Below are 16,746 nucleotides of genomic sequence, written 5' to 3'. Positions count from 1 at the left end.
GCGTTTTGCTTGCTTTACTAGCAGCGGTATCACACTGAAGGCTCATGTTCATCTTGTGGTCAATCATGACCCCCAAGTCCCTTTCATCCGTAGTGCTAGCCAGTGTAACACTGCCGAGCCTATAAGGATGCTGCAGGTTTTTCTTCCCAAGGTGGAGAGCCTTGCATTTTTCAATGTTAAACAGGTCCGCCCACTTCCTGAGCCTGTCAAGGTCAGCCTGGATCACCCTCCTGTCCTCAGGTGTGGATGCTTTACCCCAGAGTTTGGTGTCATCAGTGAACTTGGCCAGTCTGCTTCTGCTACCAATGTCCACATCATTAATGAAAATGTTAAATAGTATAAGCCCAAGGACAGAACCTTGGGGGACCCCACTGGTCACAGCCCACCACAACGATTGACTTGTATCAACCCTCGGGGTCCTACCATATAGCCAATTCCCCAGCCAGTGGATCGTGGTGAGGCCGAGGCTGCAGTTAGCCAGTTTTGCTAAGAGGTGATCATGGGATACTAGACTGAAGGCTTTTTTAAAGTTAAGATATACAACATCAGCCTTTTCTCCCTTGTCCAGGTGATGAGTCACCTAGTCATAGAAGGAAATAAGATTGGTCAAGCAAGACCTACCCACAACAAACCTGTGCTGGCTTCAGGATGTTGCCATCAGCCAGTCTGTTAAGAATGGCCTCTTTGATAATCTTTTCTAAGACCTTCCCTGGGATAGAGGTCAGGCTGATGGGCCTGTAGTTTGCCAGATCCACTTTCCTCCCTTTCTTGAAGATAGGCACCACATTGGCCATCTTCCAATCTTTGGCCACTTCACCAGAGCACCAGGAGTTCTCAAAGATCCATACCAGGGGCTGAGCTATGATGCTAGCCAGCTCCTTGAGTACCCTGGGGTGTAAACTGTCAGGGCCGGCTGACTTGAAGGTAATCAGCCTCTCAAGGTGTTCCTTCACGTGGTCAGCATTGATGGAAGGTAAGGAATCTCCATCACCTGGGCCTCCCTGTCCTGTAATGGGCAAGAGCATCCCATGGGACTGGTGAAAAATTGACGGAAAGTACCCATTTAGCAAGTTGGCTTTTTCCTGGGCATCGGTTGTCAATTGTCCCATCTGATTAAGCCAGGGGTCCAATGTTGCCCTTGCTTTTCCTCCAGCTCCCCGCATATCTAAAAAAGGATTTTTTATTGTTCTTGATATTTATAGCTAATTGGAGTTCCATTGTAGCCTTCGCTTTCCTGGTTAGCTCCCTGCAGGTCTGGACCAGTGCAGAGTATTCCACCTTGGAGGTGGATCCAATCCTCCATCCTTTGTAGGTCTTTCTTTTTAGATGCAGGAGTTCTGCTAGTTCTCTGGAGAGCCAAGGGGGCTGTTGTGCCCTTTTGCTGCATTTCTTCTGAGATGGACTTGGCTTGTGCATCCAGGATCGCTCCCTTGAGGAGCAACCACTCATCCTGAACTCCTCTTCCCTTTGGGTTGTGGCCCTTTAGGGCCTCCCTGGCAAGCCTCCTGAGCTTGTCAAAGTCAGCTTTCCTGAAGTCAAGGACTTCTGTATTGCTGACTGACTTGCCAACTGTACAGTGGATGGTGAAGGTGATCAGCTCATGGTCACTGTCTCCCAGCTTCCCTTTGATCATTAGGTCACTGATTAGGTTATCCCTCATCGCCAGAACCAGATTGAGCAGCACTTTACCTGTCATTGGCCCATAGATTTCTTGCATCAGATAGAGCTCATCCATGCATGAGAGAAAATTTGCAACCTCTCAGATTTGGCCGAGCACTCTTCCCATGAGATGTCTGTGTAGTTGAAGTCTTCCATGACAACCATGCACCGGGAGTGTGCGACCTCAGCCAATTCCCTGGTGAGCTCCTGGTCAAGCTCTTGATCCTGGGCAGGAGGTTTGTAGTAGACTCCCACCATTGTGTCCTCTGCGTCATGTTCACCATGGATTTTAACCCAGAGGGTCTCCAGTCATCCACCCTGGGTGCCAATGTTGGCTTGCAGGGATGCATAGCCTTCCTTGACATAGAGTTACACCCCTGTCTTTTTGTGCACTTGACGGGGTATAGCCATCTATACCTGTGGCCTGGTCATGGGTGGAATCCCACCAGGTCTCCGTTATCCCTATGACATCAGAGTTATTTGTGTTAAGCAGGAGGACAAGTTCCTCTTGTTTATTCCCCAAGCTCCTGGCACCTGTGTACAGGCAGGCAAGTATCCCTTTGGGGGCCCTTGCCTTGCCTATATTTCGCTCCAGGGCTGGGGCAGGGGTGGGCTCCCTTAAGTGCCTTGGCCTGCTGGCTTTGCAGGGTGTTGCTCAGTGGGCCAGCAGTGGTGGTAGTCCACCCATCCCCTGATGGTCTTAATAGGTAATAAGGCTCCCTAGGTAATCAATATGGAGAGTTTGGCAGCTCCAAAGGATGGAGTAGAGAGTCTTAATGCTGAGCATGGAGACGTTTAGAGCTAGCCAATGGGAAACATTACATCAAGGTTTGTGTTTGAACTCGTAAGCCTCTCTGGAGCTCAGGCACTTGACTTAGGACTACACAAGACCTCTTCATCCTCATGGGGTCCAGAGTTCTGAACCATTTTCCAAGACACCTATGAATGCAGGGCTTTGGTGGTTCTGGTGCATGTCCACACTTTTCATTTATGATAATGTTGGAGTGTTTTTGTTTTCAAATGGAGCAGGGACACTCTGGATCCCTTTTCTTCAACATAAACAACAAAATTCTGCCTAAGCCCATTTAGGTTCCTAAAACAATATCCCAGTTGGCTCCATATGTACCCAAACCTAAATTATTTCACTACTGTCATTGGGTGTGTCTACATGAGATATACTGTGGAGTTGCCTAATTAGGTCCACAGTAAATGTCTCCTCACAGGCACCAGCATGTATAGATGTACCCATTGTGAGCTAATTGTGGTTTTATCCATTAAGGGAAAAAATGTTCCTTCCTGGGGAGGGGCATTTTTCCATTAATAAATAAAACCACAATTAATGGATAAAACCACAATGTCCCTCCCCAGGAATTTAATAGAGTCTTATCACCTCTATTGGTAACCCACACTTCCCAATCAACAAGGACATCACTGTGTCACCACTGGATAGGATCAAATCTTGAAAACCCTTCTGGAAACGTACCAAGGAGCTCTATGATGGTAACAAGAGCACCAAAGAACAATGGAGGGAAGCCTGGGCAAATACCAGCTTGCCACAGAAATACTTTGTCAGTGACCCTACAATTCCCCAGCCAGGATCTGATGTACTGAGAAATACTTGGCCCTACCTGAATTGTATCTGGACACTTTGTGGTAAGTGTGGACACCTACTTCATAAATGGAGAATCAAGGAGAGTTTGGGTTGTAATTGTGGTGTGATTTTTCAGATGGTGCAACAAATTATGAATGATTGCCCAATTAGTTCATTTAATGCCAATCTAAAATGAACCCATGCAACTTCCCCTGAAGCAGTTGAATGGTTAGCAAATTTAGAAATTAATCTATGAATGTTTTAATCCTAAAATGTGATATGAAAGAAGACCACCTCCTTCATTCAAGAGCTTGAAGGAGAGTTGCCAAACTGTGTGGCTTGGGTGACTTCTGGCAGGACAAGGGAACCTAATTGTAGCCACCCTTGTAGTTCCAAGAGCACCAAATTAATCTGAATCACTTTTTAGGATTTAGGCTTCTAACTCCTGAGTCTATTTTATATGCCTATGGAGGTAATTTTAGTCTGGCCTCTATTTTCCTAATTGGTTTTATCTTCTAACCTTTTGTTGCTTAATCTCAATTTGGATAATGATTTCAATGGTGTACACTTAGCAAATTTGTGGATGACACAAGTTTGATAGAATTGCAGACACTTCAAAGGGCAGAGCAGGGTTCTAAAATGGCCTGGATAGACTGGAGAAATGGTCTGCAATCAATCATGAAATGCAACAAGGACAAGTGGAAAGTCCTGCACTGGGGATGGAATAACTGCATCTACAAATACAAAATGGGGACCTACTGGCTAGGTGGCAGTATTGCAGAGAAGGACTCGAGAGTTATGGTGGACTATAAACTGAATATGAATCAACAGTGTGCTTTTGCTGCAAAAAAAAAAAGCTAACAGAGTATCTGGTTGTCTTAACAGGAGTATCTCTTGCAAATTGAGGGAAGTAATTCTTTCTCTCTATTCAGCACTAGTGAGGCCTCATCTGGAGTACTGTGTCCAGTTCCTGGCCCCTCACTTCAAGAAGGATGAAGAAATTTGGGAAGAGTCCAGCTCATGGCAATGACAATGATCATGGGCCTGGGAAACAAGTCTTATGAGGAAAGCCTGAAAGAATTAGGGTTTATTTAGCCTCGAGAAGAGAAGATTGAGGGGTGATATCATAAAAGTCTTCACATACCTGAAGGATAATAATAGGGAGGATAGAAATGATCATTTATCTGTGGCTATATGGGACAGAACTAGGAGCAATAGTCTTAAGCTACAGCAGGGGAAATTTAGACTGGAGATTAGGAGAAACATTCTGACTATGAGGGTGGTCAAGCATTGGAACAGGCTAACTAGAGAAGTTGTGGAATATCCATGCTTGGGAACTTTCAAAAGCAGGTTAAACAGGCACTAGACAGATTAACATCCCATGGTTTAGTCAAGAATGATCCTGCCTTGAGAAGGCAGCTCAAGGCAGCATCATCAGGGTGGCTCAAGGCAGGACTAGATGACTTTATGAGGATCCTTCCAATTCTACTTTCGTATGATCCTGTGACCTCATGTATAGAACTTACACTAGCACCATTTGCACTGGCTACATAAAAGTAAATATAGGGTTATTTACTGATGTTTATGTTATTTACCTGGACTTTAGGAAGGCCCTTGACTTGGTGTCTCATGAGGCTCTCAAGGTAAAACTAGGGGGTAATGAGCTCAACAATTTAGTGATCAGATGGGTGGAAAACAGGCTACAGGGTCAGACCCAGAGAGTATTAATAGTCAGATCTGTGTCATGGTGCTTAGGCTCGGAAGGGACCTAAACAGATCATCATGTCTGACCTACCCTGGGCAGGAACAAGTGAGGGGTCATAACACCCCAGACAAATATCTGTCCAGCCTCCTCTTGAAGACCTCCTAGGTAGGAGAGAGCACCACCTCCCTTGGGTGTCGACCTAGCCGAAGGTAGCCAGTGGGGTCCCCCAGGGTTTGGACCAGTGCTTTTCAACATCTTCATCAATGATCTGAATGTGGGGGTGAAAAGCATACTGGCAAAGTTTGCTGATGACACTAAGCCATGGGGAAGTGTGGCCATGCCTCAGAGTAGGCTAATGATCCAGGTGGACCTAGCCAGATTACTTATATGGGTGGACCAGAATCAGATGCTGTTCAACACTGAAAAGTGTAACGTGCTCCATGTGGGGAGGAAAAATCTGCAACAAACCTACAGGCTTGGTGGTGCTACGCTAGCTAGCACTGTGTCCAAAAGGGACCTGGGGGTCATAATTGACCATAAAATGAATCTGAGCCACCAGTGTGATGCTACAGTTAGCAGAGCAAACAACATGCTGGCATGCAGCAACTGATGCATCTCAAGCAAAACTAAGGACGTTTTTCTACTGCTCTACTTGGCATTGGTGAGGATGTAGCTGGAGTACTGTGTCCAGTTCTGGGCACCACACTTCAAGAAAGATGTGGAGAAGCTTGAGAGAGTTCAGAGAAGAGCCACTCATATGATTAGAGGCCTGAAGACCAAGCTGTACAAGGAAAGGCTGACAGATATGGGACTGTTCAGCCTACAAGAGAGAAGACTTTGCTGGAATTTGGTGGCAGCTTACAAATATATCAGGGGTGAGCATCAGGGGCTAGGCAAACAACTATTCAACAAAACACTCCAGCGGAAAACCAGGAACAATGGTTATAAACTCCTAGAATAAGGTTTCAGACTGGATATAAGGAAAAACTTGATGGTCTGTGTGACCAAATTCTGGAATAGACTCCCAGTGGGGGTGGTGCAGGCACCTACCTTAGAGATCTTCAAAAGGAGACTGGATGCACACCTTGCTGGGGTTATTTGACCCCAGCAGTCTTTCCTGCCCAGAGCAGGGTGGCAAGACCCGATGATCTCATGAGGTCCCTTCCAGGCCTAAACTTCTGTGAATCTGTGAATTCTAATAGTACTGAGCATGGGGCCTTCATCTCCTGGAACCTGGTGCTGATGGTGGGAGCAGCAGGAACAGTAGAAAGTATTAAACAGTGAATCTATGAATTTCAATACATTTAACAAAGGAGTTTGACATAACTGCTCCCCCATTGTATACAGACTTAAGCTAAGTCATGGAAATGGCTTTTTCAAAGTTACACTGTGTCCAATGTGTAACAGGTTGCTCTCTTAGTCAGCAGAGGAATAGACAGCACAGGGTGCTCTGTTAGTCCCAGAGACATAGGCAGCAAGCAGACAGCCTGCAGCTGACTATTATCTCAATCAGGCAATTTTGCCTGATTGGGGAACAGGGCCCAATTGCTATATAAGGGCTGGGCCCTGTACAACTCTTAGGTAAGAGAGGAGGTATTGGGGAAGGCAGGCAGCTCCTTGTCCTAGGTACAACAGAAAACTGCACCTGCTGACGAAGCCTGGTGGGACTCCCTGTGGTGGAGGAGTGCCCAAGAAGTGCCAGGCCAGTTACTTCCCTGGTGAAAGGCAGGAATGGGATGCCTTCTAACCCTAGCCCCCACATCCCTGGTGGGTAGTTGGTCATTGCAGGGGGAGCCCAGGATCACTGCAAGTACTGAGGTAGGGCCCAGGCCAGGAAGAGGGACGTGTGGCAGTTCCCAGACTTGCAGTGGAGTCTGAGGATGCATTAGGGAGCTGGGAGTTAGTTTCTGGGGTGGGGAACAGCAGGGCTTGGAGCCCTAGTCCCATAGAGAGGGACTTGGAGTCTGATGTGAGGGGCCTGGGGCCCAGAGAGGGGCCTGAAGCCTGGGGACAGGGCTTGGAGTCTGGTAAAGAGGCTTGGAGCCTGGGGATGGGACTTGGAGTCTGAGTACGGGGCTTGGAGCCTGGGGCTTACAGGCCCAGAGATGGGGCTTGGAGCCCAGGGTGGGGCTTAAGGCTTTTGAGTGTATATTAGAAGCAGAGGGGCTGGATGTGAGGCTGAGTATTTTAAGGCCAGGTGTATGTGCCGATTGAAAGCTGGGTGTCAGGCCACTTTGAGTTGGAAGCTGGGCGAGGCCCCACAGAGGCAGGGAGGCTGGGTGAGGCCTCACTAAGCTATAAGCTGGATGTCAGGCTAGACAAGCTGGAGGCCAAGTGCTAGGCCGAGCAGGCGTGCAGTGGGTGTTAGGCCATGGAAGGTCTGCAAGGCTTGGGACACGATAAGGAAAGGTCAGAGTCATTTATATAGGCCCTTGTCATCAGGGCAGGTAAAGGGCAGCCTCCCACCTGATGAACATCCTTCAATCAAGAACATCAAGGTGTGGTAGGTGAGATGGGTGGGTGGTTTGCCCAGAAGCAAGTAGGCAGGCCTACATTGAGACCAGCCCCGGAATGCCCACTTGCTTCAAGTCAGTTAGTTCTCTTTATCACGAGCCAGAATATTATCTATAAAGTCACCATGCACTACATTTCATAAGGGGACTTTCACACTATTTCAGTGAAAATAAGTTATTTGCCCAAACTCACCCTTAAATGATGACTGTAACCTTGTCCTGGGAAGCTTTTCCCCTGGTCTATCAGTATGCATCCAATGAAAATGTGGCTTTTCACTTGAAATCTGTTCTGGAAAATAGGAAAGAAGATTGGAATGCAAGAAAACAGAAACAAGACAAAGAATTTTAGGATTAGTTATGGTAAGAGATAAGGCAAAAGAGATCAAAATTGAAAGGGAGGAAGTTCCATGAGACCAATACCTGTTCTTCAGACATATTTCTGGACCTGTCCGGCAATCTCCTGTTAGTCTCAAACGAATATCAAACATGGATTGAATAATATGTATGTTAGAAACAGCAGGAGCAGTAGGAGTAAAGAGACCAGTAGCTAAGGAGCAAAATTTGGGACACAATCCTAGATACTCCAAAAACCTCTGGAACTGAAAGTAGTATACATCACTTCTTTTTCTGGTTAGTGTACCTGCTTTAGGCATCTATCTTAGATATAGCAATTCTGGCTGTATCAAATGAAACTGATATGATCCGCTACAGTGTAACTGTTAAATCTGCATGCTCCTGCTCCTGCACAAAACCATTGCTACTTTAACACTGTTTCATTCAGGATTAAAGTTACAGTGATTTAGCTAATGTGTAGCACTACAGGGACATGTGCCCAATGTTGAATAAACCAGGCAGTGGGAGACTGTCTAGTACTGATCCAGGATAAAGTTTTCAAAATCAGGACGAGACACCTTTTCCAGGGTGTCCTTAGTAACCCCCAAGACACAGCCCAGGAATGCCCCAGAACATTTTCCAGAGAGGAATAAAAACAGTGTTAGTAGCAAGAGGAAGAAAATTATAAGCATGTCTTAGGAAGTCAGTCAAATATCATTTATATAAATTCACCATTGTTGTATTATTTTTACCACATACAGTTAATGGATGTTAATATATTTATGAACATTTTCTAAATTTTCAGTTGTCTTATCAAAATATGTATTTTGCCTGGTCAGTTTTGAGACTGATCCTTTGCTGAAGCTAACTTACATGCAACTTCTATTCCTATCACACTGAAGATGCCTACAACTCCTGCCACTTTCCTTCTACTCCAGACAATGAGCTTTAAAGAGACTTTAGTCCTATAAATAGAACTGTATGTGTAGACATAAACCAGTAAGACACTGAATGGGCTCTATGACTCACCTGTATACTTCCCTTTTATAGAAATAGGGTGTGTTAGTGTTTAGTTTCAACTCCATTTTATTTAAATCTAAAGGCAGAGAATCCTTTTGTTAGGCCTAGGCAATTGTTTATTTAAACACCCATATCTGTAAATAATAATAATAATCGTAATAGTAATAATAGTAATATTTGAAACAGACACTGAACAGATGCAGCATATGCTGGCTGAACCGTCTGACAAGAAATTCAGGAATCAATATCTTAATTGTCCCACTGAGTGTGTTTAGCAAAGCTGCCTAAGAACTGAAAATACTCTTAAAATATCTAACTTCTGATTAATACTATAATTGCTAATGCTACTGGAAAATAAAAATCAGGATATCCATTAGCAATGATGGCAAAATGTTCCATAATACCATCTTAAATAAATAATTTCAGCTTAAATGATCTTGTCATCATACAGCACTGGTGTCAGTTTATCAGTTTGTTTAGCTAAGTTTCCATGGTGAAAAAGATTTTAGTTTGACAATGAAGGAAATGCTTCAGGGAATGACAAAAGCCATGCGGATGTTATTTGATTATTAGTCTGATACAGGGGCTATTTTTTGTTACATGTGCATGAAATGCCCAGCATAAAGTTTTTGATCACTGATTGGGACCTCTAGGTTTTACTACAAAACAAATTAATGAATTATAATGATAATTAAAGTCTAAACCACTGCTATAATTATGATTTTGTCAGTTTCATTGCATTTTCCAAGAGGATTTATAAATCATTTGTAAAGTGTTGCCACTGTCTCAAACAGTGCTGAAAATGCTAAGGGGCACTGAACACTTAAGGAGTTTGAAAATATAAATTTAAGTAGTATAAGTGCAAATGACAAATAAGGGCTATATAAATATCAGCACTATTTTCTAAGTCTTTATTTGGCTATATCTGCTGACCATTTAAGTGAAATTCTGAGTGCAGTTACCAAATGCATTTAAAATAACAGTTTCTCCAATGAGAAGAGACAGTCCTTCAGTTAGAAATTTGTCACTAGAAATAGTCAGTACTTCACATGAAAGTTATAAGGGTTTTATATTATAAGACCTTCTAGCACATAAGTTAGAACACACACACACACATCATGTATATATATATTTATATACACACATTTATGTATTCATAAATAAGTGTGTGTATGTATAAGTAAAATTATGTTTAGAAGTTATCATAAAATATTGTCATCGATTCATTGAGTTAGAAGGGACATCAAAGATCATCTAGTCCAGCAACCTGCACAAAAGCAGGATGTGCTGTTCCTATACTATCCAAGGCAAATGCCTATCCAGCCTCTTTTTTATAAACTTACAGTGGGCAACTCCTTCATGTTCTGACAGTAAGGATGTTTTTTCCTCATAGTTATCTAAATCAACTTCACTACAGTTTAAAGCCATTGCTTTCTTTCTGGTTTAATATATCAGTGAATTCCCAGTTAAAGTATGCTCTGGCAGTGATTTCTCTATATACCAAAAATAAATAAATCACTAGCTTAGTATATGGTAGGCTCTAATGATTCTTAAGGAATGCATGCATCAGACATGCTACAACCTGATGTTCTTTAAAGTCAGAACTTGATGTCTTTATTCATTCTGTGTAGCACCTTTATGCTTTGAGAAGTCCATTCAGATCAGTGGAATTACTCGTTACTGCTTAATGAGTGTGTGGGTTTCAGAACTAGTTCTTCATTTTTACTCAGTCCATCCTGGGCTAATTGTCCTTTGAATAAAGCCCTAGGGCATGCAGAACAATTGCCATTACAAATAATGACTTCTCAGGGCAGATCAGGCCAGCGGATTTGGGATGGACAGTAGCTCCATATTTATTCTGCAGGGATGGAGGCAGTCCTAGAGTTGGTATGTAGTAGTCTTTCCCTTGGTCCTCTCTATAAATTGCTCTTCTTTCTCTTATAGAAATATCTATCTATAAAATCTATCTATCTTATAGATAGATAGATAGATAGATAGATAGATAGATAGATAGATAGATAGATAGATTGCATGTTTGAAAAGCCACCCAGATACCACATGAAGAATTGTTGCAATACAGAAGAACGCCCCCCCACCCCCACCCCCCAAATCGTACACCGCTGGTTATGACATATCACCCCTCCCTTGAAACTGTATGGAAAATCATCAAACAATTGCAACCCATACTAGAAAGAGACCCTATTCTTAAAGAGATCTTCCCAGAGCCACCCATCCTTGCTTTCAAACAAGCACCGAACCTCATCAACCTCATCACCAGAAGCAAACTTCCTCAGGCCCAGAACACACCAAATGGATACAGACCATGCCATGACAAGAAATGCAAAACCTGCCAACACATCTCCACCACCCCCACAATCACTACACCCTATAACAGAGCGATCAGCATTCCTGGATCTTACAGCTGCACCTCCAGAAATGCAATATATCTCCTCCAATGCACCAAATGCCCTGATGGAAAATATGTAGGAGAGACCAAACAACAACTGCGCACCAGAATGAACGCACACCAGAAATCTATCAAAGACAGGAATACCCAATTACCTGTGGGGGCACATTTCTCACAAGAAAACCACTCTCTCTCCAATCTCTCAGTCCTGATTCTCAAAGGAAATTTACAAAACACTTCCCAGGGACGAACCTATGAACTCCACTTCATCAACCTCCTGGATACTAAAAATCATGGACTAAATATAGACATTAGATTTATGACACAATATAACCTGCCTGACATCTGACTTCCCGGGTACTTTTCCACTATTCATCCCCCCTGTCTCCCCACCCCACCCAGCCTGTCTCTCACCAATTGACTCCTCAGTCTACATTTTCACTGACTACCTGTCTTGTATACATACCAGCCCAGCCTCTGGCTTTTTTACTTTTCATTCCTTCCAGGAAGAGCACACACCAACTGCTGAAACTTCCCTAGCCTGACGAAGGGTTTTGGAACCCGAAAGCTTGCTTAAAAATTGTTCTTCAACTATTTAGTTGGTCTAATAAAAGATATCAGATTCACCCAAAAAACCTTGTCTGCCTATGTCCTTAGACCAACACGGCTACAACCTACATCTCTGTCTTCTTACTTTTGCAGCTGGAATTCTATGGAGTCAATTAATGCCTTGGGAACTAGTAAGCCTTTCACAGGAACCTGAAAGTACATAACTACTGTTGAAAAGTCAATGTCTTCAAAATATCAAATTGAAGACTCAGAGATACAGACTGTATCTATACCCTGATTTACCATGCCTGGCATTCTCACTCTCAAGCCCAGCACATACTAGAGTGAAAACAATGTAGCCACATCTGTGTAGTGCTACTAGTGAGCAAATTGACTTTGCCTCTCAGCAATTCTAATGGCCTTGCCTTCAGAGAGATATGGACATAACTTCACTGCTTCCAGTCTACTTCCTTAGCTGGTGCAAATAATGCTGTGTGGCATGCTTGAGGGTGAAGCTGCTAGTCAAGATAAGGTTAAAGTCTAGGCATGGACATACAGGGTACATCTACACATGCATTTGATCTGGGATCAGTTTATGGGGCGGAGGCTGGGGAGCCCATTCCCTGCTCAACTTCGTGAGCATGGAGCTTGGCGGGGAACAGGCTGGGGAGACGAGGATAGTCCCACTGTCACGCAGCTGACATTGGGAGATAAGGGTCTCCTAGTCCGACCCTCATGAGTGCACAGCTCAGGCTGGGAGATATGGATCTCCCAGGGCCAGCCCTGTGGCTGCAGAGCTGACACTGGGAGGGTCTCCCAGCCCAAGTCTGACAACCAGAAGCTCAGCTAGGAAATAAGGATCTCCCAGTGCTGGCCCCACTTTTATGGAGCTGGTGCTGGGAGATGAGGGTCTCCCAGCCCGAGCCCTATGACTGTGGAGATCAGGCTGATAGATAAGGATCTCCCAGCACCGGCCCAGCTGTTGCAGACCTGGCCCTAGGAAATAAGGGTCTCTCAGCTCGAGCCCCACAACTGCAGAGCTGTTGCTGGGAGATAAAGGTCTCCCAGTCCCTCGCTCCCGGATCACAATGGCGAAATGGGGATTGTAAGAGAAGGAGCTCCTGGCCCCTGCTCTGCAATTGTGATCTCAGAGCAGGGGGCTTGGAACTCCCTGCTGCTGGGGCAGGGGGACATAGTTCCCATCTGGGCTCCAGTGGTGCAGCCCACCCTAACAGCAGGCATTTACTGGGGGCAGGGAGCAATCTCCCGCCACGTGGTGTCTGGCTGATCGGGAGCAGATTTAATTTAGGTTACTGTGCAATAACCAAAAATTACTGCACAGTATGGATGTGTGTTTACACATGTGTGCCATTACTACACGGTAAGTATGGCAACTTATGACAACTTGGGTGTAAAACTGCTACCAGCATGATGCTACCTGCCCAAGTAGGTTTGCTACCTGTCTGAGTAGTTACTGCACAGTAAAGCATATTTGTGCTCTATACTCCTTACTATGTGGTAACCCTGTGTTTGTGGACTGACTTGGGACTACTAACTTTAGTCCCAAGTCAGTCTACACACAGTGTTACTGTGCTGTAATGCCTGCACATGTAGATGCTAGTGTAAAAACTTCTTACTGTGCAGTAGCTCTTGTAGACACACCCACAGATATCTTGTGGTAAGATCACCAGTCAAGGCCAGGGTAAGCACTGAGAGCTGCCACATACCATCCCCTCCACAGGTGGCATTGAGAAGAATGGAGTCTCACCTTATGCCTGGACTGTTGACAATAATGATAGTGGTATCCTAAATGGAACCACTATCTAGGAGGGGACTGTTGGCCTGTAAGCTGCCTTGACATAACTGATGAGATTTTGTTTTCCTTTTGAACAAACACCATGAGCTGCAAATGAAATGAGTACAGAGGTAACTAGCACAGAGAAAACTCTGTAGGCAAAACAAAACATAGATAGCTGTATAATGTAGAAAAACAAGATAGCAAAACAAGCCCAAGTATGGCTCTGTAGGTGAGCAGTAAGATGAAAAGAAACAGGCTTAGGGCAGCAGCTTGATGAGGAAATAACTGTTGTAAAAGGTAATTGGTGAGGATCCCTAGCATGACCATATATGGAATATACAAAAGAGGGCTCTAAAATAGTATAAAAGCCTAAGGAAAAAACTTAAGTTTGGGGACTTGTCACCAAGTAAGAGGAGACCATGCTGGTCAAAACTGCAACCCCAAGTGCTGTGATGATGCCTGGCTTGCTGAGTCATTGTGCTCAAGTAGTGGTATTGCTTAAGTGTTCAATGAATTAGGATTTGAGACCAGAACATTTTCACTGATCATTTAATTCCATTCACATCATGCCATGATCAAAATTAAGAGCAACAGATCAAGTTGTTATCTTCCAGCTGCTTCACAAAGGACACCTGGAGGGCCTGCTCCAGCATCTTTCCAGATATTAAAGTCAGGCTGACTGGTCCATAATTTCTTGTATTTTCTTCCTTCCCTTTCTAAAAAATGGACACTGTATTTGCCCTTTTCCAGTCATTCAGGACCTTATCTAACCTCCAGGAATTAGCTATCCCAAAAAGGATAGCTAATGGCTCTGAAATTACCTCGCCCATTCTTTTATTTCCCTAGGATGCACCCATCTGCCCCACCAACTTGAAAGCATCTAGCTTGGATAAGTAACCTGCAACCCTAACCTGTTCTGCCATTACTCTAGGTTGTTTGTCTCCTTCCCTATCTCTGCTGCCAACTGTATTCATTGTCTGGTAGCTGTCCCTGTTTGTAAAGACTGAAGTAAAAAAGGCATTAAATACTTCAGCCTTCTTGGCATCGTCCATAACAAGACTGCCTTCTGCATTCTGTAGGGGATCTATGATTGCTCTTTCTCTTACTGTTGACACACTGTGGAATCTTTTCTATTACCTTTTATGTCCCTTGGCTTTCCTAATTTTCTCCCTGCATGCCTGTGTGATACTCTTATACTCTTCCCTAGTCGTATGAGTAAGTTATCACTTTTCATAGGATTCCTTTTTGAGTTTCAGCTTATTGAAGAGATTGCTGCTAGTCAGGTTTGCCTCCTGCTGCACTTCCCATTCTTCCATCACATCAGATTAGCTAGATCCTGAACCCTTAAAAAGGCCTCCTTAAAGTATAACCATTCTGCTAGACTCCTTTATCCCTCAGACTTGCTTCTTAGGAGATCCTCCTGCCAGTTCCCTGAATTTGCTAAAGTCTGCTTTGCTGAAGTCCAGTGCTCCTATTCAGTTGCTCTCCTTCCTTCCTCCCTTTAGGATCTTGAACGCCATCATTTTGTGGTCTATGTAAGTGGTAGACTACATAGTTATCGCTGTGTAGTCATTTAGTACTTGCATAACCAAATACTAAATGACTGCATTAGTAACTGGCGTTACTGTGCAGCAGCATTCCTGCATGATTTTTTTCTGATGTTATGTAGCATGAACTGAACTAATGTAGCTGATGTTAACATAGGGTGTAATAATAGGGAAATATAACCATGCTAGTCTTGTCCTGTAAGCAACTTAAAAACTCCAATTTGTATCCTTCTGCTTGACATAAGTGAATGAACTCTGCATAGCCTTTATGTATGAATGTGTGTAAAAGGGTGAATGGTGAAAGAATGGCATAGAGATGGAAGAAGATTTAATTGTTTATGTAAGCAACAAGGTGCCCAATGTAAGTTACCAGTCAGTAAACTAATTAATGAATGGCTGAAGAATCCGTTTTAAGACTAGTGCACAAAGAAGATAACAATGAGAAGGAATGTACCCCCCTGCCAGATGGGCAGCAAGAACACTCCAAGGCTAAGATAAGCTGAAAACAAAAGAACAAACACAAAACCAGAAGCTGGGTGTGGAAAAACCCCAAAGCACTGAAACAAAGGATGCCAATCCCTATAAAAGAACACTTTGAAAATGCCAAGTTTGGCAAGTCTCTTTCTCTACTGATGTTTCATCGGAGCACAGATGCATCTGTTCACCCCACTCCAGCTGTTATCTTCAAATCTGCTATCTTCAAATCATCATCATCTACTTAATAAGCCCGGGTTGGCCACCCTGGGCTGATACTGAGCAACTATTGCTGGTAACTATATCTGGTGTATGTGTGGATGAAATGGTTGTTTTGTGTATGTGTAAGCCAGTGTATAATGATGTATATGATGCTTTGCATGTGTTTGTATGAATGGTGTGCCCGAACCTCTATGTCCAACTCATGTAATCAATAAACACGGCACCTTGCCTTATCCTCCTTTATAAAGTCTTGCTCTTGATTTGAGCGATTGGCAATTTGAGTAACAGTTACTGCTCATTGGTTTTGTGTAGATGTTCCCACCATCACCCAGGTTGCCTTCCACCCTCACATTCTCAATCAATCCCTCCCTATTTATGAGCAGCAAGTTGAGAGGGGATTCTCCTCTAGTGGCCTATCTATCATCTGTATCCCCAGCACTCCAAGAATTTGTTAGATTGCTTGTGCACTGCTGTGTTTCCTTCCCAGCAGATGTCCTGATAATTCATGTCCCTCATCAGAACCAAATCCTGCCATTTGGAGGCCTCTGTCAATTATTTAAAGAAGGCCTTATCCATCTTCTCCTCCTAGTTTGGTGGCCTGTAGTGGATGCCCATCATAACATCCCTCTGTTGCTCTCTCTTCTGACCTTCATCCAGAGGCTTTCAATAGGCCTACCTTCCACTTCATGCTGAACCAATGAATATCACCTTTATATATACAGCAACACTTCCGCTTTTTTCCCATCTATTCTTCCTGAACAAGCTACACCCATCCATGACTGTTCTCCAAACATATGAACTATCCCACCATCTCTCTGTAATCCCTATTACATCATAACTCTGTGCTTGTACCTGTACTTCCAGTTCTTTCTGCTTGTTCCCCATGCTTCTCGCATTAGTTTCATAGTTTCATAGTTGGTAGGGTCGG

General features: G+C 43.9%; 1 protein-coding gene across 1 annotated transcript in view; it reads right to left on the bottom strand.

Annotated features, from left to right (window-relative positions):
* Positions 1–16,746, bottom strand: part of GFRAL (GDNF family receptor alpha like) — a 59,584-nt gene that overhangs the window by 20,121 nt on the left and 22,717 nt on the right. The window contains exon 8 of the mRNA XM_059727270.1: positions 7,662–7,757. Coding sequence (XP_059583253.1) covers positions 7,662–7,757 — 96 coding nt within the window. The remainder of the gene's footprint in view (positions 1–7,661; positions 7,758–16,746) is intronic.

The sequence above is a fragment of the Alligator mississippiensis genome, chromosome 1 (genome assembly GCF_030867095.1).
Source record: "Alligator mississippiensis isolate rAllMis1 chromosome 1, rAllMis1, whole genome shotgun sequence".
Taxonomy (NCBI): domain Eukaryota; kingdom Metazoa; phylum Chordata; order Crocodylia; family Alligatoridae; genus Alligator; species Alligator mississippiensis.
The sequence above is the reverse complement of the archived record's forward strand: the minus strand, read 5'-3'. Positions and strand labels throughout refer to the sequence as shown.